The sequence below is a fragment of the Podarcis vaucheri genome (genome assembly GCF_965113315.1).
Source record: "Podarcis vaucheri genome assembly, chromosome: 15".
In the NCBI taxonomy this organism is placed as follows: domain Eukaryota; kingdom Metazoa; phylum Chordata; class Lepidosauria; order Squamata; family Lacertidae; genus Podarcis; species Podarcis vaucheri.
This window is the reverse complement of record NC_138753.1, coordinates 869,544-895,910: the sequence shown is the minus strand read 5'-3', so window position 1 is coordinate 895,910 and position 26,367 is coordinate 869,544. Positions and strand designations below refer to the sequence as shown.

Here is a 26,367-nt window from a genome sequence, read left to right as displayed (position 1 = left end):
ACACCTCCCATGCGTCTCGGGGAGCATCTGCAGCCCCAAACTTCTGGAGGGCGGCACTTTTTGGGGGCGGCAAGTCTGGCCTAGAAGTTGCTGCCAGCAGACGCCCACAAACTGAAGCGGCTCCACCGCCGCCTCGCCGAGTCTCTTGCCGGCTGCCGCGCGTGGGAACTTGGAGGCGGGTTTCGCCAGCCCGACCTGGAGAACGAGATCCGCGCACCTGAGTCACAGGTGTGCGCCGGAGAGCGTTGAACTGGGAGGCTGCCAAAGAGTTAACTTGGTGAGCGCGCAGGAGTTTCTCCCTGGGAAGATTTCGAGCAGCTCCTGATTCTTCTTCCTTGGCAGGAGGGCGCTCAGGTGCCAAGGTCGGCTGCCAGGTGCCCCGGAGCCTTTATAAAGCCTCGGAGGCGAGATCGAGAGCTCCTTTCGGCCCCAGGCAGGCAGCGTCCCCCATCATCATGTGGAGGGAGATTCTGGCGCACAGGAACTACCTGATCGTCCTGCTGACCCCCTTCGTCTTTCTCCCCCTGCCCCTGGTCCTACCTTACAAGGTAAGTCGCTCTCTGGGTCCTGTGCCCCTCGCCATGGAAAAGGAGAGTCGTCGGGGATTCAGAGAATCCTAGAATTGTAGAGCTGGGTGGGACCCCGAGGGTCATCTATCCCAACCCCCTGCAATGCAGGAATCTCAAGCATCCATGACAGAGGGCCACCTGTCACCCAACAAAGGAGAGATTCCCTTGCCCTGTCCCAGCGGCTGCAGGATCCAAGCAATGAAGCCATCAAGACACAATTTTCTTTTATGGGCAGTGCTTAGGGCGAAGGAACAGCTGTTGAGCGGCACAGGGTTTTGCTTCCAGAGGAAAAGTGGGGGGTTGAGGTTGTGACACCACAGTCCCTTTGCAGAGGGAAACACTCCCACCCCCATCTTCCAGGTGGTCCCCAAAGACGGCAATAACAATAGAGAGAGAACACCATGTCCCAAAGAAGCAATGTTTCCTTTGCTGTTTCCGGAACACGCTGAAGAGGCGAGCCACCTCAAATTGTGGCACCTGAAAAGCAGCTTGCCTCTTCAGCAGGAGGAACGACTGCTGGGGACGCTGCTGATAAGCCCCTGTTGGTGTTGTGCTGTACAGAGGGCAGATGCGACAGGTAATTTAACATAATAACAGGAATTGGAGGCCCTCCAAGCATCTTCTAACCCAGGGGTCAACTGTGGGCTGGTCCACCGTCCCTCAGACCTTGGGGGAGGGGCAGACTATATTTTGAAGGGGGGGGATGAACAAATTCCTATGCCCCGCAAATAACCCAAAGATGCATTTTAAATAAAAGCACACATTCTACTCATGTAAAAACACCCGGACTGTCTGTGGGCTGGATTGAGAAGGCGATTGGGCCGCATCCAGCCCACGGGTCTTAGGTTGCCTACCCCTGTTCTAACCTGACGGCCACAGCGTGGGGGGCCGGGAATCTAAATGAAATGGGAACCAACAAGGTGGAGGAGCCCTGCAGGTGGATCAAAGTGTCTTTAGTTGTGATTCTTACATTGCAGAGGGTTGGGCTAGGTGAACTTTGGGGTCCCTCCCACCTCTATTATGAGTCTATCTGAAGTGGGAGAAATGGAAGCAATAGCTTTCTCTTCCTCCGTGGATTTGCCCAGTCCTCTTTTAAAGCCATCCAAGTTGGAGGCCATCCCTGCCTCTTGTGGCAGGGAGTTCCACAGTTTAAGGTCAAGTCTGGGTTTCTGTGTGCCTTGGAATGCAACTCGGAGGGTTTGCATGCAGTGGCCTTCATATTGCAAGCTCCAAGGAGGATCCAAGGAGAAAGTTTGGCAGCTGCAGGAGCCTTTCAAATTGCACCCCCCCCCCGGCATCCGTGGAACCGTCTCCCATAACCTGCTCCAAGGGCTGTGTTGCTGAGTGGTGCTGAGCACCGGTTTGGCATGAAGGAGGGTGTCCCAGGTACAATCCCCAATGGCAGTGCCAGGTATTCTCCCCAAAGAGTCACTGCCTCATTCCCGGGCAGGCAGCTTCCTATGCTGGAACCTTCAGAGAGAAGTAGAGAAAAGTTAAGAGGCTTTTAGTGAGGAAAGGAAAAGACAAATAGCTTAATGCCTGGAAAAACAGGTAAAACCCAGTTGTTTTGGAGAAGATAAACTACACCATTCATTGGTAGCAGATGATTGGTAGCACCATCATTGATAGCCTCTCATTAAGGAATCCTGGGAATTGTAGTGTGTTAAGAATCATAGAATGGTAGAGTTGGGACCCAAGGGTCATCTAGTCCAACCCCCAAAGCACACACAAATCAGACATTTGTTCCCCACCCAGTGGTGCTTGCATTGGCTGGCAGCAGCTCTCAAGGTGGCAGCAGCTTTCCCCATGGCACTCCCTGCCGCCAGCGACTGACCCTGGGACCCTCTGCAGGTGAAGCAGGTGCTTTGTCACGGAGCTGTGGTCCTTTCCTTTGAAACCCCACCCCTTGCAAGAGTCTAGTCCTCAGGGATCTGGAGCAGAGAGGCACAATTTGGGCACAGGACGGCATTTTTAGCAGGACCACCTCCTTCCGTCGAGCTCTGCTGCTGCCTTCATGCCCGTTTCCCAGTTACGTAAGCAGCCTGGCCCCGGAGCCAAACGGCAGCCAGCTCCCATTCTGGACGCTGAGTTTCCTGCTTGGACCCCTTCCAGCTCACTCCCCGTCTTGCCCTCCAGGTGTGAAGGGACTCCAGCCGCAGGGAAGGTGTCAAAAGAAATGAATGCTGGGCAAATGGACTGGAGAGAGGGTTCCCTGGGCCAGATGGGCCAAGCCTTGATTTGGAGGACACTCCCACCCCCGACCCACTGCAAAATCCTGACCTTTGGATAGGAAGGTCCCAGGAGCAGATATTGGGGACTCTGGTCTCCTAGGTCTCAGTTTGACGCCCCTAACCACTCCTTGCATGGCGGAAGCTGTGGCTTCTTCCTCACCCTCTGAAATGATCACCTGAATATTTCTGAAAGCACGACACCCCCACTTTGGGAAGCTTCTTCCGTGCTGAGCTACAGAGCAGAGATGCTCGCTTTTCCCCCCTTCCCAAATTGGCCCTCAGGAACATTGGAATCTGCCTCACACCGAGTCTGACCAGGGCTCCATCTAGATCAGGGGTCAGCAAACTTTTTCAGCAGAGGGCTGGTCTACTGTCCCACAGACCTTGTGGAGGGCCGGACTATATTTTGGAGGGGGGGAAATGAACGAATTCCTATGCCCCACAAATAACCCAGAGTTGCATTTTAAATAAAAGGACACATTCTACTCATGTTAAAACATGCTGGTTCCCGGACTGTCAGCGGGCCAGATTTAGAAGGCGATTGGGCCAGATCCGGCCCCCAGGCCTTAGTTTGCCTACCCATGATCTAGATTATAGATTTGGGGAAGATGAAAGGAAGGTGCGTCGTTCACACAGAGCATCGTTGAACTGTGGAACTCCCTGCCACAGGAGGCAGTGATGGCCATCAGCTTGGATGGCTTTAAAAGAGGATTGGACAAATTCATAGAAGAGGAGAGCGCTGTTGAGGATTGCTAGCCAGGGTGGCTCAGTTCTGCCTCCTGAATACCAGTTGCTGGAAACTGCAGGAGCAGAGAGTGGCTTTTGTGCGCGGGTCCTGGGGGTCTCCTATTGGGGTATCTGGTTGGCCACTATGAGGACAGGAGGCTGGACTAGATGGGCCACTGCCCTGATCCAGCAGGCTCTGCTTATGTTCTTAGGTACCAGTATTGTCTGCACAGACGGGCAGCAGCTCCCCAGGATTTCAGCCAGGGGGTCTCCCCCAGCCCTACCTGGAGATGCCATCAGGGATTGAACCGGGAGCCTTTGTGAATGCTCTAGCACAGATGTCTGGTTCATCCCACTAGAAATACAGTAAGATTCTAGTCCTCATGGTTCTGGATAAATGGATGATTTCAATAGGAACATAGGAAACTGCTTAAGGCCAAATCTGGCAATTGGTCCATCAACCTCAGCATTGCCTACACTGACTGGCAGTGACTCCCTAGGCTTTCAGATGAGAGATTTCAGTAGTCCTGCTTGGAGACGCTGTTGAGAGTTGAACCTGGGGCCTTCTGCATGCCAGACAGGTGCTCTAGCATAAAGGTCTTATTCACCCTCCTAAAGCTTTAGACAAGTCAGCCTGGATAGCTCAGTTGGTTAGAGCATGCTGCTGAATAATGCCAAGGTTGCAGGTTTGATCCCCATAAAGGACAGCTGCCTATTCCTGCATTGCAGGGGGTTGGACTCGATGATCCTTGGGGTCCCTTCCAACTCTATGATTCTTTGATTCTAAGTTTCTGGTCCTCATGGTTCTGGTTTATTTTTAATGATATTTATTAAAGTTTCAAAGAAAAGAATTACATGATTTAAAAAAAGAAGAAAAAGAAAGACAAAAATAAAAATAGAAGAAAAAATACAAAATACAAAAAAAGATAAAAAACACTTTAAAAAATACATCAGTCTTTCATACCTTACATTCATTTCCTTGTTTCCCTGACCTCCTCACGCCTCCCTTTTTTGTATTCCAATTCAGTTAGTTCATTCAGCAATTTCTTTCCCTCTTTGTTTTTATCTTAGTCCTTTAACATAATATATTATAACTTTGGATTCTCACCTGTTTACAATCCATTTTTACATACACCTTTATAACATTGCTGCTTAAACCACTTAACTTCATTCTGACATCATTCTAACATTCATTCATTTTGCAATATTTCTGCAAATAGTCTTTAAATTTCTTCCAATCTTCTCCAACCGACTCTTCTCCCTGATCTCGGATTCTGCCAGTCTCATGGTTCTGGTTTAACTAGGAATCTGCTTTATACCGAGTCAGAGCCACTGGTCTGTCTTGCTCAGTACTGTCTGAACTGACTCTCCAGGGTAGGCATAGGCAAACTCGACCCTCCAGATGTTTTGGGACTACAACTCCCATCATCCCTGACCACTGGCCCTGTTAGCTAGGGATGATGGGAGTTGTAGTCCCAAAACATCTGGCGGGCCGAGTTTGCCTATGCCTGCTCCAGGGTTTCACACGAGCGCTCTCCCCAGTCCTACCTGGGGAAGCCATCATGGGTCAAACCTTCTACATGCAAATGGGCGATGGCCCTCCTTAAATCAAAGTCCTGCATGGTCTCTTTCAACCCACAAAGAAGGTGACGAGGGAGCGTGGGAGAGCTGTCTATCAATTTTTAAGCCTGAGATGCTTTGACCCCTGGGAGGGGTCAAGAGGGCAGCAGCTGGGCAGACAGAAGTTACACTTTAAGGGGCCAGAGTTCGCCTCTTTGCTCCAAGGAGACCAGAAGAGTCCGTGACTAACCTGATCTCCTGTTTCCACGCCAGCAGCGCCAGCAATTGGCCCAGAACTTTCGTCCTTTATTACCTGCAGGTTCTCCTCCGCCCCATCCCAACTCAAGTCCAGATTCTGGTCCTTATGGTTCTGAGTTCAGGTCTGATTCAAATAGGGACTGAGGATGTAGCCTTATTCCAAGCCAGACCCTTGGTCCACTCAGCTCAGTATTGCAGACTCTGGCTGGCAGCAGCTCCCCAGGCTTTCAGGAAGAGTGTCTTTCATCGCTGGCCCTACTTGGAGATGCCACCGGGGACTGAACTTGGGACCTTCCGTACGCAAAGTTGGAGCTCTGCCACTGAGCAGTGGGCCTTTTCCTAGAACTAAAGTAAGATTCTAGTCCTCATGAGTTCAGATAAAGGGCTGGTTTCAAGAGGAAGTACCTGGGGGTATTGAAGGACCTTAGCTCGGTGTTAGAGCCCCTTGCATACAGAAGAGCCAAGGTGAAATATCCTCAACACGTCTAGTTTTTTTTAAAAAATAATAACCCAAAGAGATGGCTTCTGACTGAGACCCCAGAGATGAGCTGCAATTTAGAAAAAGACAATTAAAAAGGGAGCCATGGTACAGGTTTACTTTACAAGATGAGGTTCTTCCTGTGGCAGGAAGTTCCAAAGTTTAACGCCATGCTGTGTGAAAAGAGTCCTTTCTTTTGTCGGTCCTGGATCTCCCAGCAAGGGAGGTTTTCTTCTGCCTCTTGTCATAGAGAAAAGAGAGACAGATAAAACTCTATTCGCCTTAGCCAATGGCTATAGCAACCGTGAAACATTACAGTATATGCAGAAATTTGATGTAAAAGCACAATTTGAAGTCCTGAATCAGCAGTCGGTTAGTGGCCCTTATTCTGATTGGCCCCGTCATAGCGAAAAGCAAGTTTTGCACAAGGCAGAGTAAACAGCCCCGTTTTAAAAGCAAACCCAGAACTGCTCATTACTCATCCACCACTGGCTGCATCTGCCAAGGTGATAAAGCAGCCATAAAGCGGTGATGGACCATAAATGAGGGTGTGTAAATCAGCGAAAGTTGTTTCTGCCTTGAGCCAATTAAACTCGCCAAACAAGAGGGCGAAAACAGCCCGGCAGTGCCTCCTAAACCACGTCCAGGAGACACAATTAAAATCCACTTGCAAGCCTGCTTAAATATCACGGCCCTCAGCCAAGGAACGCCTCCGACCTTCTTTCCTAGAGGCAGGATAGGACCACCCTCAATATCCTTTGGAGGGAGGGGGGAATCCAATTCCGTTTCCATTTACTGTATCTGTTGCATTGCAGGGGGTTGGACTAGATGACCGTTGGGGTCCCTCCCAACCATACAAGTCTGTGATTGTGTGATTATCAATTGCATTTATATCACAGCTTTTTCTCCAGAGAGCTTTAAGGTGACATACACGGTACTCCCCCTCCTAATAATAATAATAATAATAATAATAATAATAATTTATTATCTGTACCCCACCCATCTGGCTGGGGTTCCCCAGCCACTTTGGGCAGCTTCCAACAGATTAAAAACACGATAAAACGTCAAACATTAAAAACTTCCCTGAACAGGGCTGCCTTCAGATGTCTTCTAAATGTCAGATAGTTGTTTTTCTCTTTGACATCTGAAGGGAGGGCGTTCCACAGGGCGGGTGCCACTACCGAGAAGGCCCTCTGCCTGGTTCCCTGTAGCTTTGCTTCTCACAGTGAGGGAACCGCCAGAAGGCTCTCGGAGCTGGACCTCTGTGTCCGGGCTGAACGGTGGGCATGGAGACACTCCTTCAGGGATACTGGGCCATTTAGGGCCTTGTTTAATCCTCACAACAGCCCTGTGAGGTAGGCTAGGCTGAAAGGCAGCAACTGAGCCCCAAGGCCCACCCAACATGACAGAGCGGGAGGATTTGAACCCTGGTCTCTCCCAGCTCCTATTCCAACACTTTAACCACTGCACTACACTGCCTCTGGCTCCAGTGGAGTCAAATGACAAAAAAGGGGACTTTCTAACGGTGAGAGATTTTCAGCAGTGAAACGGACTCCCTTGGAAAGTGGGGGTCTTGCTTTCCTTGGACAATTTTTAACTGAGGACGACCATCTGTCAAAGATTCCTTAGCTGCAATTTCTGCATTTCAGCAGGCTAGACACTTCCAGACCTACAATTCTATGATTCCGTGGCTGTTTAGCCTCGATGGCATTAGGCATCGGCCGGCCCTCAGGGTTTTCTTCCAGCAAGAGACCCATCTCGGGTGGCAACAGGGGAGGAGAAACACCAACCCTGCGGGGCGGGCAGTGAACTCTTCTGCCCTTGGCAGCACGCTCATGCCGCAGAATGGGCAATAAAACAGAGCATTGTGCTGAAGTCAGCTGAGGAGGAGGAAAACAGAGATTAATGGGGATGATGTGGCTGATAAGAGGCTGTGGGTTTCAGGAAGTTCTTCACCTGTCTCTCGCCCTGTTGCTACCCAGGAAGCAGGATCCCGAGCCAAGGCAGAGAGCACAACAATTTAGAGAAACAAAAGAGGCTTCACGGTCCACAGCCCAAAGAAAGGGCTGGGTCTGTCTTGTTCCAAAGGTTTCAGAATACCAGTTCCTACAAACCGCAAGAGAGGGGAATGTTGCTCTTGTGCTTGTGGATTTCCCTTGGGGGCACCCGTTTGGCCACTGTAGGAACAGGAGGCTGGACTCGGTGGACCACTGACCTGATCCATCTAGGTCCTTCTTAAGGAGGTCCATTGTGACAGCAGAGCCTCCATGTCCAGTGGCAGTCTACCTCTGAATACAAGATAGTAACATCTTGGAGGTCCTGGGCCTCAAGGAAATAAGACTGGCCTCAACCAGGGTCAAGGCCTTTTCGGCTGTGGCCCCGGCCTGGTGGACCGCTTTGTCACAAGAGACCAGGGCCCTGTGGGATTTGGCATCTTTCCGCAGGGCCTGCAAGATGGAGCTATTCCGCCAGGCCTTTGGCCGGGGTCCAATCTGACTCCCCCTCTCTCCTTATAAGAACTTGGCATGAAAGTGGCCCCCCAACCTTTCTCACAGGCTCATATGAGATCAGCATAAACAGTTAGGCCTGGCGAGAATTTAAGGTCCTCATTCCTATTTTGCGGGTTGCCATATGATTGGATTTCACTTTGATTCTGACTTGATTTTAAGATGTGTTTTAACTGATGGCTTGATTTTATGGTAATGTGTCATATATTTGATGTTAGCTGCTCTGAGCCCGGTTTTGGCAGGGAGGGCGTGGTATAAATAAAATTTATTATTATTCTTATTATTATTGGGAACAACAACTGGAGCATACTGTTGCACTCGGATGCTGCTTGTGGTCTTATCTTTGGGGCACCTGACTGGCCACTGTGAGCGCAGTGCTCTTATTACATTCTGATGGAACCTCCAGGTCCAGAGGTAGTCTATCTGGATTATTTGGAGGTATTTGGCCACTGTGAGAACACAATGCTGGGTCACATGGGCCCACCACCCTGATCATGATGTTCATAGAGACGAGAGGCCCATCCTTCCTCGTCAAAAGAAACCAGAACATGACCTGCAACAACAGGCAAGCAGCCTTGTCCACCTTTCCTCTCTACCCAGCCACGTGTGGGTAGCTGGCCATTGGGGCTCACCCTAAGCCACCCCCCTTGCAAACAGGTACATCAGAAGAACCAAGGAATCGTAGGTGGAAGAGACCACGAGGGTCATCTAGTCCAACCCCCTGAAATGCAGGAATCTTTGCCCAACGTGGTGAGACTTGAACCCATGACCCTAAGATTAGGTGCCTCATGCTCCACCCTCCAGGATCAGGCCAATGGGAACTTAACTAGAGAAGTATTCCGTCCTCACAGTGGCCACCTAAGTGGTCACAAGCAGGATATCTGGGTGCAAGGGCAACTCTCTCCTTCTGCAGTTTCCAGCAACTCGTGCTCAGAAGTGCTGCTGCCTCTGACCACCAGGCCCCCCCAATAGCCCCCTCCTGCCTGAAGGGCTCCAATCTTCTTTCCAAGCCCCGCAATCCTGCTCCACGCTCTCCCTGAGTGCTCCTCCTGCTTGCAATGGTGAATTCTTGAGCTTCTGTAATAATAACCTGGGTGGAGAAACAGAGGGATGGGTTGTATTGTATCTGAGGGCTCTCTTGGACAAAAAACAAGGACACCAGCCAGGAATCCCAGAGCAAAACAGCAGCCAGTTGGCTTGGTCTTTATTGAAGACTGTCGCGACAGGACTCCCACCTGCCACAAGGTGGAACAAGATGGAAGCCCCAAACCAAAGAGCCCCCAAACTGTTATTAGCTGCTAATCCCCATGTTACACCCCCCCCAAACCACATCACTCTTACATCACAGTTACATCATGAAAGGGGAGGTCTGGTGGCAGAAATCTGAGCATCCTGGACCCTGCCCCATTCCTCCCCTTGCCCTCCACCAAACACCCATCAAGTGGAACAAAAGAGATATTTACATTTTCCTGTTTCCCAGCCAAGTTCATCACACCCTTTTGTCTTCATCTGGGTTTGGTATTTCTGGAATGGCTGTCTGGCACTCAGGTATCAGGATGCCAGGGATGATCACTCAAGCAGAAGGGCTGCTGAGTAGCTGAGCTCACATGTCTATATGAATTTCTGAAGTTTTTCCAGTGAGCCAGTACATAGATACATTTTTCAGTTAATTCTTACATTTGGTATCGTGCTGCAAAGGCTCTTTGAATAGATAGGAAGAAACTGCGATGAAGTGTTTTGTGGGGACAAATCACAAAAGTCACAAAAGTGATTGTGCTGCTTTTGGTAGTGGGCTGCATGTACATCTGCTGGAGGGGCAACCCCCTCCCCCAACCTGTACATAAATTCCTGCAATAGTATGTATAGAGACCTTGGACTTTTGCGTGGCTTGAATGAGGGCAAGGAATGCAGGACCGAGTCGGGCCATCCATTGCTTTACCTGTGCTTGTCTGCAGCCCTACCCACACCAGGCATGCGGCCCCCGGAAAATTCCCTGGGAAGGAAAGTGGACCTTGAGGCAAGAGTTTTCTCGCTCATGCTCTGCATTGTTGACACAATCTCCAGCTACAAACCTTAAAAATAAATTATGCAGTCAAGCCTTTCGGGGGGGTAGTAGAATCTGAGGCACAGCTGAAAACAGAGAGAGCTGGCAACTTCTTTCTCTCTGCCACCCCCCCTTCAAGCAGAGCATGACATCCTCAGGAAAGCCACACCCTCTCATTTGCCAAGAAGGGAACTCACTCTACCTTGCAGGGCTGTTGTGAATGTGGCGCCCAAGAAAGAAAGAAAGAAAGAAAGAAAGAAAGAAAGAAAGAAAGAAAGAAAGAAAGAAAGTGTAATAAACAAAAATCTGCCCTTATTCCCTTATGGGGGACACAAGAGCCCTTATAGAGTCCTTTGTAGGCTCTCCATTGGTCGGAGAAAATAAGAAGCCAGCCAGAGAATATTGAGAAGCAAAGCAGCTCGTAAGCCTGATCTTTATTGATCTGTTGCAACAGGGTGCTCCCCTCACACACAGGAAAGGAGGAGGACCCAGAACAAAGGTGTGCCTGCCCTTATATAGATGTTTTAAATTCCCTGCCCTGGAGCTCAAGACCTCCCCTCCATACATCAAACATACATCACAGAAAAGGTGGTCTACAACAGAAATCTGAGTGCATTGTTTATCTCTTGTCTGGCAGAAAGAAAACCCTCCTCTTTAACCCCACCCCCAATTTCTGGGCCATTTCGGGGACTCCCCAGTTATTTATTTTAACCAAAGCAGAGCTAGGTGCAGCAAGATCACCACCTGCAGGCCAAATTGGCCACACACATTTATAATTAGAGGGTAATAGCCAAGAAGCCCAACTCTACACATTTCAAGCACTTGTATTCGTATTCAACTCCTCCCACAAGAATCCTGGGAACTTTCACCCCCAAAGGTACTGGGAATGGTAGCACTGTGAGAGGTAAACTATAGTTCCCAGGTTCCTTTGGGGGAAGTCTTAAATAGAGTGTGCATTGGTCACACCCAGTGAGAGCTTTGCGGCTGAGTGGGGATTTGAACCCTGATCTCCCAGGCCCTAGGCCAACACTCCAACCGCTATGCCATCCTGGCTCTGCAAAGTGTCTTTCTTTGCAAAATCTTCTGCTTCTTCTTCTCTCCCAGACACTGATACAGACATGGACCCTTTGCAAAACTCCCTTCCCCTCCCCACTTTTTTTGGTAAATTTTTTTTTTAAAAAAATCATTTTATATTGTATATAAAACAGAGAGAACGGTTATGTCAACAGGTGAAAAGTAAAGGATGAAAAACAAAACGATAAAACAGGCACATATAAAACAGAGAGAACGGTTATGTCAACAGGTGAAAAGTAAAGGATGAAAAACAAAACGATAAAACAGGCACATAGAATGAGCACAGTTGCACGCGGGTTAGAATAACAAAGTCCAAGTGAAGAATATCGGTGTTATCTGATTATCGAGTCAAGTTCCAGATTTGCCAGGCTTGTGCCAACAGTTATCTTGAAAAAGATGGTCCCACTGTGCATGTCACAAAGAAATGTCCTCACCGAAATTGCAATCTTTGTGTGATTTTCTCCATTAACGTTTTGTAATGACCAGATCCAGGTGCTGTTGGCGGAAACTGATTTTCTAGATCGATTTCATTTGGGGTTTCAGCCTGGCTTTGGCAAAGAAACTGCCCGGGTCACCTTATATAATGACCTCTGTCTGGACAATCTTTGGCTAAAGGGTGGTATATAAATTCAGATAAATAATAATAAATAGAGTCATAGAATTGTAGCGGTGGAAATAAGAACAACAATATTCCCATGTGAGTGCTACCAAATGGTCAGTGTAATATTTTGGGCTGTTTTCCATTGAGTTGTGATGACGATTTGTGCTGCCCAGATCATATATGAGACCAATTCTTTTGACCGGTGCTTTTTTCCCTGGAGGGTACACAGGGGTATGCATACCGCTAAACATTTTGTGAATCTAAGTTTGGCCTCATTGAGGGCCAGAATTTCAATATGAGTAGGAAAACGCTAAACATTTTTCTTTTTTTTTAGAAAAAAAGCACTGCTTTTGACAATGTGCCCCCAAAATATCCAGTAACATAAATTTTGGACCTTGGTTCCTTTGGTAACATTTCTCATTTCTGTCAAGATTAAATTCTGAGAATCTTGAAGCAGCTTACATCCCCGCCCCCTGTAGATGGCATGTACTGAGTTTATTAGGGACGCTGGTGGCGCTGTGGGTTAAACCACAGAGCCTAGGACTTGCTGATCACAAGCTCGGCGGTTCGAATCCCCGCGACGGGGTGAGCTCCCGTTGCTCGGTCCCTGCTCCTGCCAATGTAGCAGTTCGAAAGCACGTCAAAGTGCAAGTAGATAAATAGGCACCGCTCCGGCAGGAAGGTAAACAGCGTTTCCGTGCGCTGCTCTGGTTTGCCAGAAGCGGCTTAATCATGCTGGCCACATGACCCGGAAGCTGTACGCCAGCTCCCTCAGCCAATAAAGCGAGATGAGCGCCGCAACCCCAGAGTCGTCCGCGACTGGACCTAACAGTCAGGGGTCCCTTTACCTTTACCTTTTTACTGAGTTTATTGCAAACCCCTCCAGCAATGAGCTCATGCAAAATGGCCCTTCTCACTTCTTCTGCCTCTCCCTTGCAGGAAGCGCAATGTGGCTACACCATCATCTTGATGGCGCTCTTCTGGTGCACAGAGGCTCTGCCGCTGGCTGTCACCGCTCTGCTGCCCGTCATCCTCTTCCCGCTCATGGGCATCATGGACTCCACCACGGTAAGGAGACGGCTGGACCAAAGAGGCTCTCGGTTTTGCAACTGGCCAGCCATGCAGGGCTGACATGACCTGGTGCCCTCTGTTTGCACCTGGACCACAACTCCCATCAGTCCCAGCCCGGGGACAACAAAGCATGGCCCTCAGGGGCTGCAGCTTAGTGGGAGAGTGTCTGCTCGGCCTGTAGAGGGCCCGGGTTCAAGCCCTAATGGTGTCCCCAGCTGAGACTGGGAGGGACCCCTGCCTAAAACTCCTGCCAGTCAGTGGACACAAAACTGAGCCAAGATGAACCAATGTTCTGACTCAGTCAGCTTCAAGTGTTTCTATTTTAATTAGGCCTTCAAGAGGACTAGAATCTTAATTTGTTTTCAGAATAGCTGTAGCTCTGTGGCAGGACAGCTGCTTTGCATGCATAACGCACGATCCCTAGAGTCTCCAGAGGGGCTGGGAATACCTCTTCCGAGCAACCCTGGAGAGCTGCTGCCGGTCCGAGTGGACAATACTGAGCTAGATGCACCACCGCAGTGATTAAGCGTAAAGGCGGCTTCCTCTGTTCCTCTTTAAATCAGACGTTCAGTTTAGAAAGCTGGTGTGACTTTTAATCTGTTTTTAGTTTGCTGTTCTTTCACTTTTTGAAAGTGTTAAATTATTGTTGTTACTTCTTCTTATGGGTAATATTATTGTCTTATTGTTTTTTGGAAACCATTTTGAGATTAGTTTGGTTTTCTTCATTATCAAGTGGCATCTAAATTTCAGTATTTTTATTAATCAGTAAGTGGCCTGGAAACTCTGGCTCAGTGCTAAGAGGGAGAGAGAGAGAGAGAGGCTTATAGCAGGGGACAGCAAACTTTTTCATCAGGGGCCTGGCCCACTGTCCTTCAGACCTGGGGGCGGACGGCGGACTATATTTTTGTGGGGGGGGGATGAATGAATCCCTATGCCCCACAAATAACCCAGAGATGCATTTTAAATAAAAAGACACATTCTACTCATGTAAAAACCCGCTGATTCCCAGACTGTCTGTGGGCCGGATTTAGAAGGCGATTGGGCCAGATCCGCCCCCCGGGCCTTAGTTTGCCTACCCATGGCTTATAGGCTCTCCTGGCTGTCAATGCCCCTACCCCCCCCCGCTGCAAATTGAATCCCTGATCTGGACCTTGTGCAGAGTAGAAATGAGTGCTCTTCACCACAAGAAAAAGTTCCAAAAAGTTTTACTGCAAAACAGTCTTAAACTAGTTACAAAACAGAAAGTTGCAAAACGCAAAGTAACACATTGCTCTAAACAAACTAGCAATGGGGTCAGTCTTCTTTAATTCAGTCCAGGATCTATCCTCTCTCTGGTCTCAGAGGGAGCTCCTAAACAACTTCCTTGTTCAACACTGCCGCTGCTGCTGGTGGTTCCATCTCTTGCTGTGACGCCACTACTCAGCATGCTCACTGAGCGTCTCCTTGCCGCATTTACCTAGAGTGTAACCTCCTGCCTGATGCAAAGCTCTCTGCAGAGCATGTTAAATACAATGCATTCAAACATAGGCTTTATTAAACTTGTATATTTAACACCCCTCTCCTTCCCCACAGGTTTGCATGGAGTACCTGAAGGACACCAACATGCTTTTCATTGGGGGGCTGCTGGTGGCCATCGCGGTGGAGCACTGGAACCTGCACAAGCGCATCGCCCTCCGCGTCCTCCTGCTCATCGGGGTCCGGCCAGGCCTGTGAGTCATGCTGCCTGATGAAGTGTTTTGTGGGGACAAATCACAAAAGTCACAAAAGCGATTGTGATGATTTTGGGCTGCATGTGCATGATATCTGCTGGAGGGGCAACCCCCCCCAACCTATACATAAATTCCTGCAACAGACTCTAATGGCTTTGTTCTGCTGATGCACGGCCAAAGCTGGGGAGGGAGCCATTTCTCCAAAGCCCGACACTTAAGGGCCATGGCAGGCGGCCCCTTGGCCTCCACCCTCCAGCATCCCCAAGTAGGGCTGAGCCGCCCTGCTCTGGTGGCGAGAGGAGCTGAGTGCCAGCCTCCTGCCCACCCCGTCTCAGGTGCGGTCTCCATCCATGGCAGATGTTGTAAACAAAAATTGCCCTTTTCCCCTTAGGGGTATCCAAGAGCCCATATAGAGTCCTTACAGAGTTCCCTATTGGTAGGAGAAAATAACAGAGGCCAACCAGAGAATATTGAGAAGCAAAGCAGCTAGTGAGCCTGATCTTTATTGATCTGTTGCAACAGGGTGCTCCCCTCATCCGCAGGAGAGAGCAGGGACCCAGAACAATGGCGCGCAAGGCCTTACATAGACATTTTAAATTGCCCGCCCTGGAGCTCAAGACCACCCCTCCATACATCATACCTACATCACAGAAAGGGGTATACCTCAAGACCACCCCCCAGACACATCACAGAAAGGTTGGTCTACAACAGAAATCTGAGTGCGTTGTTTATCTCCTGTCTGGCAGACCACCTGTTAATGGTCACTTGATTGGATACCCTGGGGAGCCTGGCCAGTCTTTTGTAATGATAAATACTTAGTTCCTGGGCTGGTCACAGGCTCACCCTATTCAAACACAGACATACCCTTAAGACAGGATTTGTGAAGGAAAAGACAGTGGGGAGGCTTTTCCATTTTCCTTTGACCTCGCAGAGAAAACATTTTTTCAGTTTGGGACAGTTTGGGAATCAAAAATGGTTCCAGGTCGGTCTTCCTGTGCTTATCTATGTACGTGCTTGGTTGGTACACTTATAAACATTTAATCTATATCTAAGACCTCAAAATTCCTATCACACAGGCTTCTGATGGGCTTCATGGGCGTCACCGCCTTCCTCTCCATGTGGATCAGCAACACGGCCACCACCGCCATGATGGTGCCCATCGCCCAGGCCGTCCTGGAGCAGCTCCACAGATCCGAGCTGGAGCGGCTGCAGGCCAAGGAGGCCGTGGCCAAGAAGGGGACCGTCAACGGAGGCTTTGAGCTGCAGGAGACCGTCCACCAGCAAGGTAGGTTCGGGTTCAGGACCGTCACTCAGCCCTCCTTCCTCTGAAGCCACCGGAAGGACGTCAGAGGAGCCCCGGAGAAGGATCAGGCCAAAGGGGGAACATCTAGGCCGGCATCCGGCACTCCCCATTGTCTGGTATTCAGAGGTAGACTGTTCCTGGGCATGGAGGCTCTGCTATTGCAATGGAGCTCTGTAAGAAGAGCTGGATTGGGCCATAGGGGGCCTGTCTTGTCCAGCCCCCTCTTCTCACAGGGACCAACCAAAAGAGAAGCCCCAAGCAGACTCTGAGCCCAAGAGCCCCCTCCTCGCCTGTGGTTTCCAGCAATTCGCATCCAGAAGCATTGATGTTTAGGGAAGCTTTTAATGTTTCATAGACTATTGTACAGTGGTCCCTCAGGTTACATACGTGTCACGGGGAAATGGGGGTTGCTTGTGTGTAAACCTCCAGCGGTTCCAAACTGCTTAGAAGTTGGTGGTGTCTTTCCCTGACTGAGCAGCCTAGGTGCTGCTGCCGCTCAGTCGCTGGACGAATCCGTGAGTGGGTGTTTCCTAAATTTCCTCCAACATAAAAGCTCCTTGACTGACACCCTTCGCCTCGCCTCTCTGCGCGTAACCCTTCTGTGCAGAGTGGGCGTGCCCAGAGGTGCCCCTCCACTCTCTTCACTACCTTCAGTGCCAGCATCCCGGAGCCTCTCCTCCGAGGTGCTTCCTCCCTCTTCCTTCTTCCTGGTGACACCGGCACATTCTTCCCCAGATGACCTTCTCTCTCTACCCTTACTCGTCCCTTCTTCCGCAGAATCGGGAAGCACCTCCTCTCCCCTCTGTTCTGATGTCAGTTCCCTGACAATACGCTTCAGGTTACAGACTCCGTTAACCCAGAAATAGTGCTTCAGGTTAAGAACTTCGCTTCAGGATGAGAACAGAAATCGTGCTCCAGCGGCGCGGCAGCAGCAGGAGGCCCCATTAGCTAAAGTGGTGCTTCAGGTTAAGAACAGTTTCAGGTTAAGTAGGGACCTCCAGAACGAATTAAGTACTTAACCCGAGGTACCACTGTATTTTAATATTCTGTTGGGAGCTGCCCAGAGTGGCTGGGGAAACCCAGCCAGATGGGCGGGGCATAAATAAATAAAGTATTATTATTATTATTATTATTATTATTATTATTATTATTATTTACCCTGCCCGTCCGGCTGGGTTGCTCCAGCCACTCTGGGTGGCTTCCAACACACACACACACGCACACACACTAAAAATCAAACATTAAGAGTAACAATCAGATCCTATATAAAAAGTCACGATAACTTTAAAATAAAGAACTTATACCAAATAAAGCAATATGCATTAGAATTCCATAGTAAGCACTACAATTAAACATCAGTAAGTAATAATTGCACCGTTTACACTTACCAAATACAATAAAAAATTATTCATCTATCATCGATAAAAATAGCACAAAATCTCAATACATAAAATACCACAAATCATACAAAACGATGTAAAAGGGTTACCGGTAAATGAAGAAACAAGGTCCTCACCCAGTGCTCCAACCACTGGGCTACCGCTGCCTCTCCCCCAACCTTGCTTGGGCCAGCCTTACTGCCCCTCACCAACCCCTCTCTCGCCTCCCGCAGTGAACGGACACGTCGTGACTGTGGAGAAGGAGAAAGTGTCCCACGAGCAGCAGCAGCTGGAGAAGAAGCACCTGACCTTGTGCAAAGGAATGAGCCTGGCGGTGTGTTACGCGGCCAGCATTGGGGGAATCGCCACCCTGACGGGGACCACGCCCAACCTGGTGATGAAGGGGCAGATGGACGAGTGAGTACCGAGTCAGGCTCTGGCCTTGGCCCGGGGGAGGATAGTCTGACTTCCGTAGGGCCGGGGACCTCTAAACTATGGTTGTTCATGGACCTTAAGGTCCTCTGCGGGGCAGACCAGGAGAGGCGGTCCTGTAAATACGAGGGCCCTAAGCCACAAAGGGCTTTAAAGGTCAAGACCAGCACCTCTTGTGGCGAGGAGGTTCCTTCCGATTCTATGACCCCCATTTGTTCTCTGCTTGAACTACACTCATAAGGAGAAGGAAGAGTCCCTGACTCAGAACCAGGGATGGATGAGACTCTGTCCATTTCAGCTTCTCGTTCTCCTTCACATGGTTGTATTGGTTTGGTTAAAGAGAGGTTGGATAATCGCCTGTCAGGGAATGTTTAGCTGCCGTTCTTTCCATGTATAGAATTGTTTTCTACACATCCCCCAAGTATTTTTACACTGCCCCATCACAAAGTATCAAAGCAGCGTTCAATTTTATTAACTGCGATTCCTGCGCTGCAGGGATTGGGCGAGATCACCCATGGGGCTGTTTTATTATTTCTCCATATTTTGTGACGCGATTCGGCAACCGAACAAAATGCACCCACTGCGGGGAGGGGGAAAGTGTGCACTATTAAAATGCACGGGGTCAACGGCATGAATCGCAGACCCACTTCCAAGCCAACGCCGCTCGCATTTCACGGCTCCCCTTTCTCCTCGACAGCCTCTTCCCCAACAACGGCAACGTGGTCAACTTTGCCTCGTGGTTCAGCTTTGCCTTCCCCACCATGGTGGTCCTGCTGATCCTCTCCTGGGTCTGGCTGCTGCTGCTGTTCCTGGGCATGGAGTAAGTTGAGACCCACGGGTGATAATGCAGTGGGAAGGTGGGTGGGAGACTCGTGCAGGTGTTAACGGAGAAATCTGAGGGCTCTCTTGGACAAAAAACGAGGACACCAGCCAGGAATACCAGAGCAAAACAGCAGCCAGTGGGCTTGGTCTTGATTGAAGACTGTTGTGACAGGACTCCCACCTGCCACCAGGTGGAACAAGATGGAAGCCCCAAACAAAAGAGCCCCCAAACTGTTATTACCTGCTAATCCCCATGTTACACCCCCCAAAACTACATCACGGTTCATCATGAAATGGGAGGTCTGATGGCAGGAATCTGAGCATCCTGGACCCTGCCCCATGGTTCCCCTTGCCCTCCACCAAACACCCATCAAGTGTAACAAAAAGGATATTTACATTTCCCTGTTTCCCAGCCAAGTTCATCCCACCCTTTTGTCTTCATCTGGGTTTGGTATTTCTGGAATGGCTACCTGTCTGGCACTCAGGTATCAGGATGCCAGGGATTATCCCTCAGGCAGAGGGGCTGCTGAGTAGCTGAGCTCACATGTCTATATGAATTTCTGAAGTTTTTCCAGTGAGCCAGTACATAGATACATTTATCAGTGAATTCTTACATTTGGTATCGTGCTGCAAAGGCTCTTTGAATAGATAGGAAGAAATTGTGATGAAGTGTTTTGTGGGGACAAATCACAAAAGTCACAAAAGTGTTTATGCTGATTTTGGTAGTGGGCTGCATGTGCATGATATCTGCTGGAGGGCAACCCCCCCCCCCAGGTAAAGGTAAAGGTACCCCTGCCCGTACGGGCCAGTTGTGTCCGACTCTAGGGTTGTGTGCCCATCTCACTTAAGAGGCCGGGGGCCAGCGCTATCCAGAGACACTTCCGGGTCACGTGGCCAGCGTGACGAAGCTGCTCTGGCGAGCCAGCACCAGCGCAGCACACGGAAACGCTGTTTACCTTCCTGCTATGAAGCGGTACCTATTTATCTACTTGCACTTAGGGGTGCTTTCAAACTGCTAGGTGGGCAGAAGCTGGGACCGAAAGACGGGAGCTCACCCTGCCGCGGGGATTCGAACCACTGACCATACGATCAGCAAGTCCTAGGCACTGAGGTTTTACCCACAGCGCCACCCGCATCCCCACGCGTCAACCTATGCATAAATTCCTGCAACACAGGAGAGACCCACATGGAAGAGGGTCCAAGACCAGCATGTAAAAAAGCAGGCAAAGTTCTAGTCCTTATGCCTTATGCAGAGTCAGAACATGGGCCCATTGACCTCAGGGCTGCCTGCACTGACTGGCAGCCGTGGCTTGCCAGGGTTTCAGGCTAGGGAGTCTCTCCCTGCCCTACGCAGAGATGACGTTGGGGGTTGAGCCTTCTGCATGCAATACAGTCCCTCAGCTACGGACTTTTGCAGTGCAGCTGGTGTAAGGCAATTTCCTGTGATTCTAAGTCGGGTTGGGGTAGGGGGTGAGTCTGAGGCCCCCAAGGAGCTGCTGCCAGCCAGAGCAGACAATGCAAGGCTAAGTGAGCAAAGAGTCTGAGTGGGTCTAAGGTAGCTGCTGAGGTTCATATGTTTGGCCCAGTGACACCCACTGTGCCCAGCTGGCTAGGTCTTCTTTTACACAAGGCATTTTGCGATACTCAATGTTGGAGAGACATTAAGCTCTGCCAGCATCATCTATCATCTCAGTGGTCTCATAAAATTTATACTCTGCTTGATAGCAAAAGAAAACCTCAAGATTCACCTAAAACTTTCAATAAGTGAAAGTAGCAATAGACTAAAAGCAGATTAAAACTTGCATCAGATTTCTAAGCATCTGGACAGGCTTCTAAATGAAATTGTCTTGAACAGGAACCGAAAATGTTACAGTGAAGACGCCTGCTGGATATCAATAGGCAGTGAGTTCCAAAGTGCAGCCACACTAAAAGGGCAATTTATTTCAAATGCGGAACAGGGAATTCTGTGGCCCGAATCACAACGCAGATCGAAGCGGCCAAACGGGTGTACACGGGTTCAGGTCAACTGGCCCCAAGTTGTGGAAAGGGTTTGCACCCAAATAGGAACACCTTGAACGTGGTCCATGATGAGCAGCCTGTGCAGATCTCAAATCTCACTGCCATCAGCAATTATGCTGCAGCATCCAGCACTAACTGCAGCACATTGCAGCAATCCAATGACTGTGGCAATTTTTTTGTGGCCGGAGCTGCGCTTGGTCAAAGGCACTTCTGGCCGCGGAGGCTCCCCGAGTCTCTAGGGATGGAGCTGGACCCAGAAGCAGGGACCGGCCCCTCTGAGATGGGCTTTGTCCCCCAGGGGAACCACAACCTGCCCCCATCTTATTTCTCTCTGCCATTCCAGCTTCCGGAAGAACTTTGGGTGCGGCACCAACGATTCAGAGAAGGCAGGCTCTCAGATGGCCTACCGCATCATCAAGAACCAGCACCAGGCGCTGGGGCCCATGAAGTTCTCCGAAATCACCGTCCTGGTCCTCTTCATCATCCTGGTGCTGCTCTGGTTCACCCGGGAGCCGGGCTTCATGCCGGGATGGGCGAGTGCCGCCTTCACCTGGGACGGGAAGAGGTGAGAGAGGGCACACCTTCCCTGCTCCTTCCTGGCCTGGCCTGGAAATGTCCTGCCTGCTTGTGGGTTTCCTTGGGGGCACCTGGCTGGCCACAGTGAGAGCAGGAAACTGGGCTAGAGGGGGTCCTTTTGCAGCTAGGCTCTTTTTATAGAACCTCCAGCTCCAGAGGCAGCCTATCTGGTCCCCCAGGTTCTATGGGGCAATTGACTGCTGTGAAACTAGAAGGCTGGGCTAGATAGGCTCCCTCTGGCCCGATTCGGCCTCAGCCAGACTCGTCTTCTGATCCTCGCCTGCGATGCCCATCCTTTCCCCGCAGCTACGTCACCGATGCCACGGTCGTCATCTTCATTTCGATGCTGCTGTTCCTCATCCCCTCGGAGGTGCCCAGATGCGGCTTCCGGAGCCGCACCCCACCAGGAGGTGAGCAATGCTGCTCCTATGCTGCCCCCTAACCTGCAAGTGGTTCACAGAATTGCAGAGGTGGGAGGTACCCCCCCCAAAGGCCATCCAGTCCAGCCCCAGGGGCTCACAGACCCTTTGCATTGCAGGGCAGATCCGGGTGACCCCGGCCCTCCTGGACTGGCCAACCGTTAATCAGAAGATGCCCTGGAACATCGTCATCCTCTTGGGAGGAGGCTTTGCCTTGGCCAAAGGCAGTGAGGTGATCCCCCTTGGACTGCTGCTATTGTTGTTGTTGTTGTTGTTGTTGTTGTTGAGTCGTTTAGTCGTGTCCGCCTCTTTGTGACCCCCTGGACCAGAGCACACCAGGCCCTCCTGTCTTCCACTGCCTCCCGCAGTTTGGTCAAACTCATGCTGGTAGCTTCAAGAACACTGTCCCACCATCTCGCCCTCTGTCGTCCCCTTCTCCTTGTGCCCTCCATCTTTCCCAACATCAGGGTCTTTTCCAGGGAGTCTTCTCTTCTCATGATGTGGCCAAAGTCTTGGAGCCTCAGCTTCAGGATCTGTTGTTGTTGTTGCTTTTTTCTGGGGAGACGCAGGGGTACGCACACCCCTAAACATTTTGTCCGTTTATTGTACAGTGATACCTTGGTTTACAACCATAATCTTTTCCGGAGGTCCGGTTGTAAACCAAAACAGGTTGTAACCCAAGGCGCGCTTTCGCCAATAGGGCCTCCAAAAAATTTTTGTTGTAATAATAATAAAGGGTTGCAATAATAAAAAAGGGACACACACTTCAGGGTTTGACGTGGTTGTAATCCAAAACGGTTGCAAACCAAAATACCACTGTATTTATTTCCCCCGATTTGAACTATAAAATGGTGATTTTCTTGAGTCAAAATGAGAGTACCCCTAAACATTTTTAAAGAAAAAAAGCACTGATGATGATTGTGGTTTTTTCTCCCCCCCCCCCATTTAATCTCCACAACACCCAGTGAGGTAGGTTAGGCTGAGCGGGAGAGGGACTCAGTGAGCTTTATATCCAAGTGGGGGATTTGAACCCTGATCTCTCCCTGGTTCCTAGTCTGATGCTCTAACCACTACACCGCCACCGTCTCTCACTTTCCCACGAGGTCCCACCGAGATGGGTGAGTGACCTGACTCAGATCAACATCAGCAATGACTCATCCAAAGCACTAGGGGGCGCTCAAGTAGTGCTGAACTGGCACGAGCTGCCATTCAAGGGATAAATGAGTGGCTGCTCTATTATCCCCTGGGAAGCTCAGCTGCCACAATATTATTTTAGGAGCCCACCCTATACTTGGGGCTGCAGGTTGCTCTGAAGTCTTTTTAATGCTGCGGGTTTTTTAAATTACTGCAAGACACCGCAGAACCATATTGTGATGGGTGGTTAAGAAATAAGAATAAGAAATACAAATCATAGAACAGGAGCATTGGAAGGGACCTCCAGGGTCTTGTTGTTGTTTAGTTGTTTAGTCGTGTCCGCCTCTTCGTGACCCCATGGACCAGAGCACGCCAGGCCCTCCTGTCTTCCACTGCCTCCCGCAGTTTGGTCAAACTCATGCTGGTAGCTTCAAGAAGACTGTCCCACCATCTCGTCCTCTGTCGTCCCCTTCTCCTTGTGCCCTCCATCTTTCCCAACATCAGGGTCTTTTCCAGGGAGTCTTCTCTTCTCAGGAGGTGGCCAAAGTCTTGGAGCCTCAGCTTCAGGATCTGTCCTTCCAGTGAGCACTCAGGGCTGATTTCCTTCAGAATGGATAGGTTTGATCTTCTTGCAGTCCATGGGACTCTCAAGAGTCTCCTCCAGCACCAGAATTCAAAAGCATCCATTCTTTGGCGATCAGCCTTCTTTATGGTCCAGCTCTCACTTCCATACATCACTACTGGGTCTAGTCCTCCCGGGTCTAGCCCTGCCCATACAGGAATTTCAGCTGAAGAGGAGTCGGGGGGGTAGCGTTTGTGTGAGAAGCCAGGGTCTGTGCCCCTCTGTCTGGTCCTCCATCAATGACACCCCCTTGTCCTTTTTCCTTCCAGGCGTCTGGTCTGTCCAAATGGCTGGGGAGCAAGCTGACCCCCCTGGAGACCATCCCTCACCCAGCCATCGCCTTTGTGCTCTGCCTGCTGGTTGCCGTCTTCACCGAGTGCACCAGCAACGTGGCCACCACCACGCTCTTCCTGCCCATCCTGGCATCCATGGTAAGTGTGGCAAAAAGGAAGGGCTCTTCTTATGGAAGTCTCTTGTGATAGCAGAACCTCCATGCCCAGGGACAGTCTACCTCTGAATCTCAGACAATGGGGAATGACAGCTGGAGAGTTCCTGCTGCTTGTGGGCCTCTTGGGCCCATTTGGCCTGATCCAGCCAGACACGCCCCCCCATCTCCTCCTGCCTTTTGTTGCCCCCAGTCTCAGGCCATCTGCCTCAACCCCCTCTACGTGATGCTCCCTTGCACCCTCTCCGCCTCGCTGGCCTTCATGCTCCCGGTGGCCACCCCTCCCAACGCCATCGTCTTCTCCTACGGGCAGCTGCACGTCATAGACATGGTGAGTGAGTGAGTGTCACGCCGTTGTAATAGTAATAATAATAATAATAAATTATTTATACCCTGCCCTCCCCAGCCAAGACCGGGCTCAGGGCAGCTAACACCAGATATAAAACAAATTGATTGAAATACTACTTAAAAACGAGATTAAAAGACAACATTCAAACATTAAAATGCAGCCTCATTTCAGTGGAAACTCAAATCAAAAACTTTTGGGGGGATAAAAACGTCAAGTCTTCACCAAGGCTAACTATCCAGACTGGTCCTACATGGGCCAGAAAAAGCCAGGGAAGTCCCCAAATAGGAGTTCCATCACAGAAGGAGAAAGGGGAAGAGGATCAAGCTGATTTCAAGCCAAAGGCCGGGCGGAACAACTCTGTCTTACAGGCCCTGCGGAAAGAAATCAGATCCTGCAGGGCCCTGGTCTCATGAGGCAGAGCGTTCCACCAGGCCGGAGCCAGTGTTGAAAAGGCCCTGGCTCTGGTTGAAGCTAATCTTAGGGCCCGAGACCACTAGGGTGGTGCTATTTATGGACCTTGAGGCTCTCCGTGGGGCAGACCGGGAGAGGCGGTCCCATAGGTACAAGGGTCCTAGGCCGTGTAGGGTTGGAAGGTACCCTCTGGGGTCATCTAGTCCCGCCCCCGCAAAGCCAGTGTCATCACCTCAGGCTCTGCCCATCCAGGAGCTTCCCTGGGCAGGGGGTGGCAAAAAGAGATGGGTGGTTGTCGACTCCAGCACCCCCCAGTGGCCCCTCCTGCAGTGGCGGCCGATTGCCTCTTCGGACTGGTGGGGAGGACAGCAGAGGCCAACAGTGGGCGGAGCTAAGGCCAACGAGAGGCGGAGCCAACTCATTCCAGCTTTGCCCCCCATCCTCCTGCGGAGAGGAAGGTGGAGGAAGTACAGTGATATCTCAAGGCACATCTAGGATGGCTGCTCTTTCTTGGGGCAAGGGGGATAGAGCCCCTGCTTGGCTTGCAGAAGGTCCGTGCTTCAGGAGCAGGTTCAGAAGGTCCCTTTCCTGAAACCCTGATGAGCTGCTGCCAGTCAGTGCAGGCAGAACTGAGCTGGAATCTGCCTGCCTCGCTCTACGGCCTCTTCTGGTATCCTGATCTCCTTTCTTTGTGTCCTCAGGTCAAAGCCGGCTGCATGCTGAACTTACTGGGGGTCTTGACCATCACCCTGGCCATCAACACCTGGGGCTTCCCCATCTTTGACCTCCACAATTTCCCAAGTTGGGCAAACGGCACTGCAGGTCAATGCTGAGCCCGGGGAAGCGACTCTCTCGCAAACGCCCTTCGGATCCTCGAGCGGCAACTCCTACGCTCCGCCAAGGGGCCGGCTTGCTTGGGGGGCCGTGGCGGCGCAAACGCAGCCTTCCCAAGCCAGTAGCAGCTGTGGACGGGGCTCCCCTCCCTCCCTCGCTGGGACTTCTTCTGCCCCAGTTTTAGCACCCGTGTGGAGCTTAGCAGTGGGGCACCTCACCTCACAGACCCAGCGTTGTGGGGCAGGAAAGAAATGGCCCCCTCCCAGATCTCCACCCAGCACCATCTTCCCTGGGCAACACACCACAGGATCATAAAGTTAGGAGGGGCACACCCAGAGGCCATCCAGTCCAGCCCCCTGCACTGCAGGAATCGCTTCTCAAGAATCCCTGGCAGGCGCCTGTTCAACTTCTGTTTCAAAGCCTCCAGAGAAGAAGAATCTGTTCCCTCCTGAGGTCATGGAATTGTTGAGGAGGGAGGGCCCCCCAAAGGTCATTTAGTCCAACCCCTGCCATGCAGGGTCGTTTCATCAGACGCAGAGCGCCGGCATGTCTGGGCATGTCTTTCTGCCGCTGGTCTTTTTTACAGGTTGCTGCTGAGTAGTTCTGTGAGCCACAGCAGCGGGCAGGCAGAGCCAAGACACCCCCCCAACCTCCTTGTGACCCCCACCAGCCGCTGGGCACTGTGGGCACCGTACTCCCTTGGTGCCTCCCATCTTCCAAGGAGGTGGGGGCTTCCAGGCCCCTGGGAAAAACACAACAGCTCTTTTGTGCAATAAAGAAAGTGTGGGCCAAAA

The 26,367-nt window shown here is 50.7% G+C and overlaps 1 protein-coding gene across 2 annotated transcripts; it reads left to right on the top strand.

Annotated features, from left to right (window-relative positions):
• The first annotated feature begins 308 nt into the window (after window positions 1–308).
• Window positions 309–26,367, top strand: SLC13A2 (solute carrier family 13 member 2). 2 transcript variants are annotated; one of them, XM_082201810.1, is made up of 12 exons: window positions 333–548; window positions 12,988–13,116; window positions 14,692–14,828; window positions 15,905–16,113; window positions 17,744–17,927; window positions 18,640–18,762; window positions 21,127–21,348; window positions 21,666–21,769; window positions 21,898–22,010; window positions 23,804–23,965; window positions 24,173–24,310; window positions 25,441–26,367. In XM_082201810.1, exons 1-12 carry the CDS (start codon window positions 456–458, stop codon window positions 25,570–25,572), a joined length of 1,746 nt encoding a protein of 581 aa, XP_082057936.1. In that variant the 5' UTR covers window positions 333–455; the 3' UTR covers window positions 25,573–26,367. The 2 variants fall into 2 exon arrangements, with proteins under 2 accessions (XP_082057935.1, XP_082057936.1); XM_082201809.1 differs by lacking the exons at window positions 23,804–23,965; window positions 24,173–24,310; window positions 25,441–26,367 and adding an exon at window positions 23,246–23,738 and having other exon boundaries at window positions 309–548; window positions 21,898–22,054.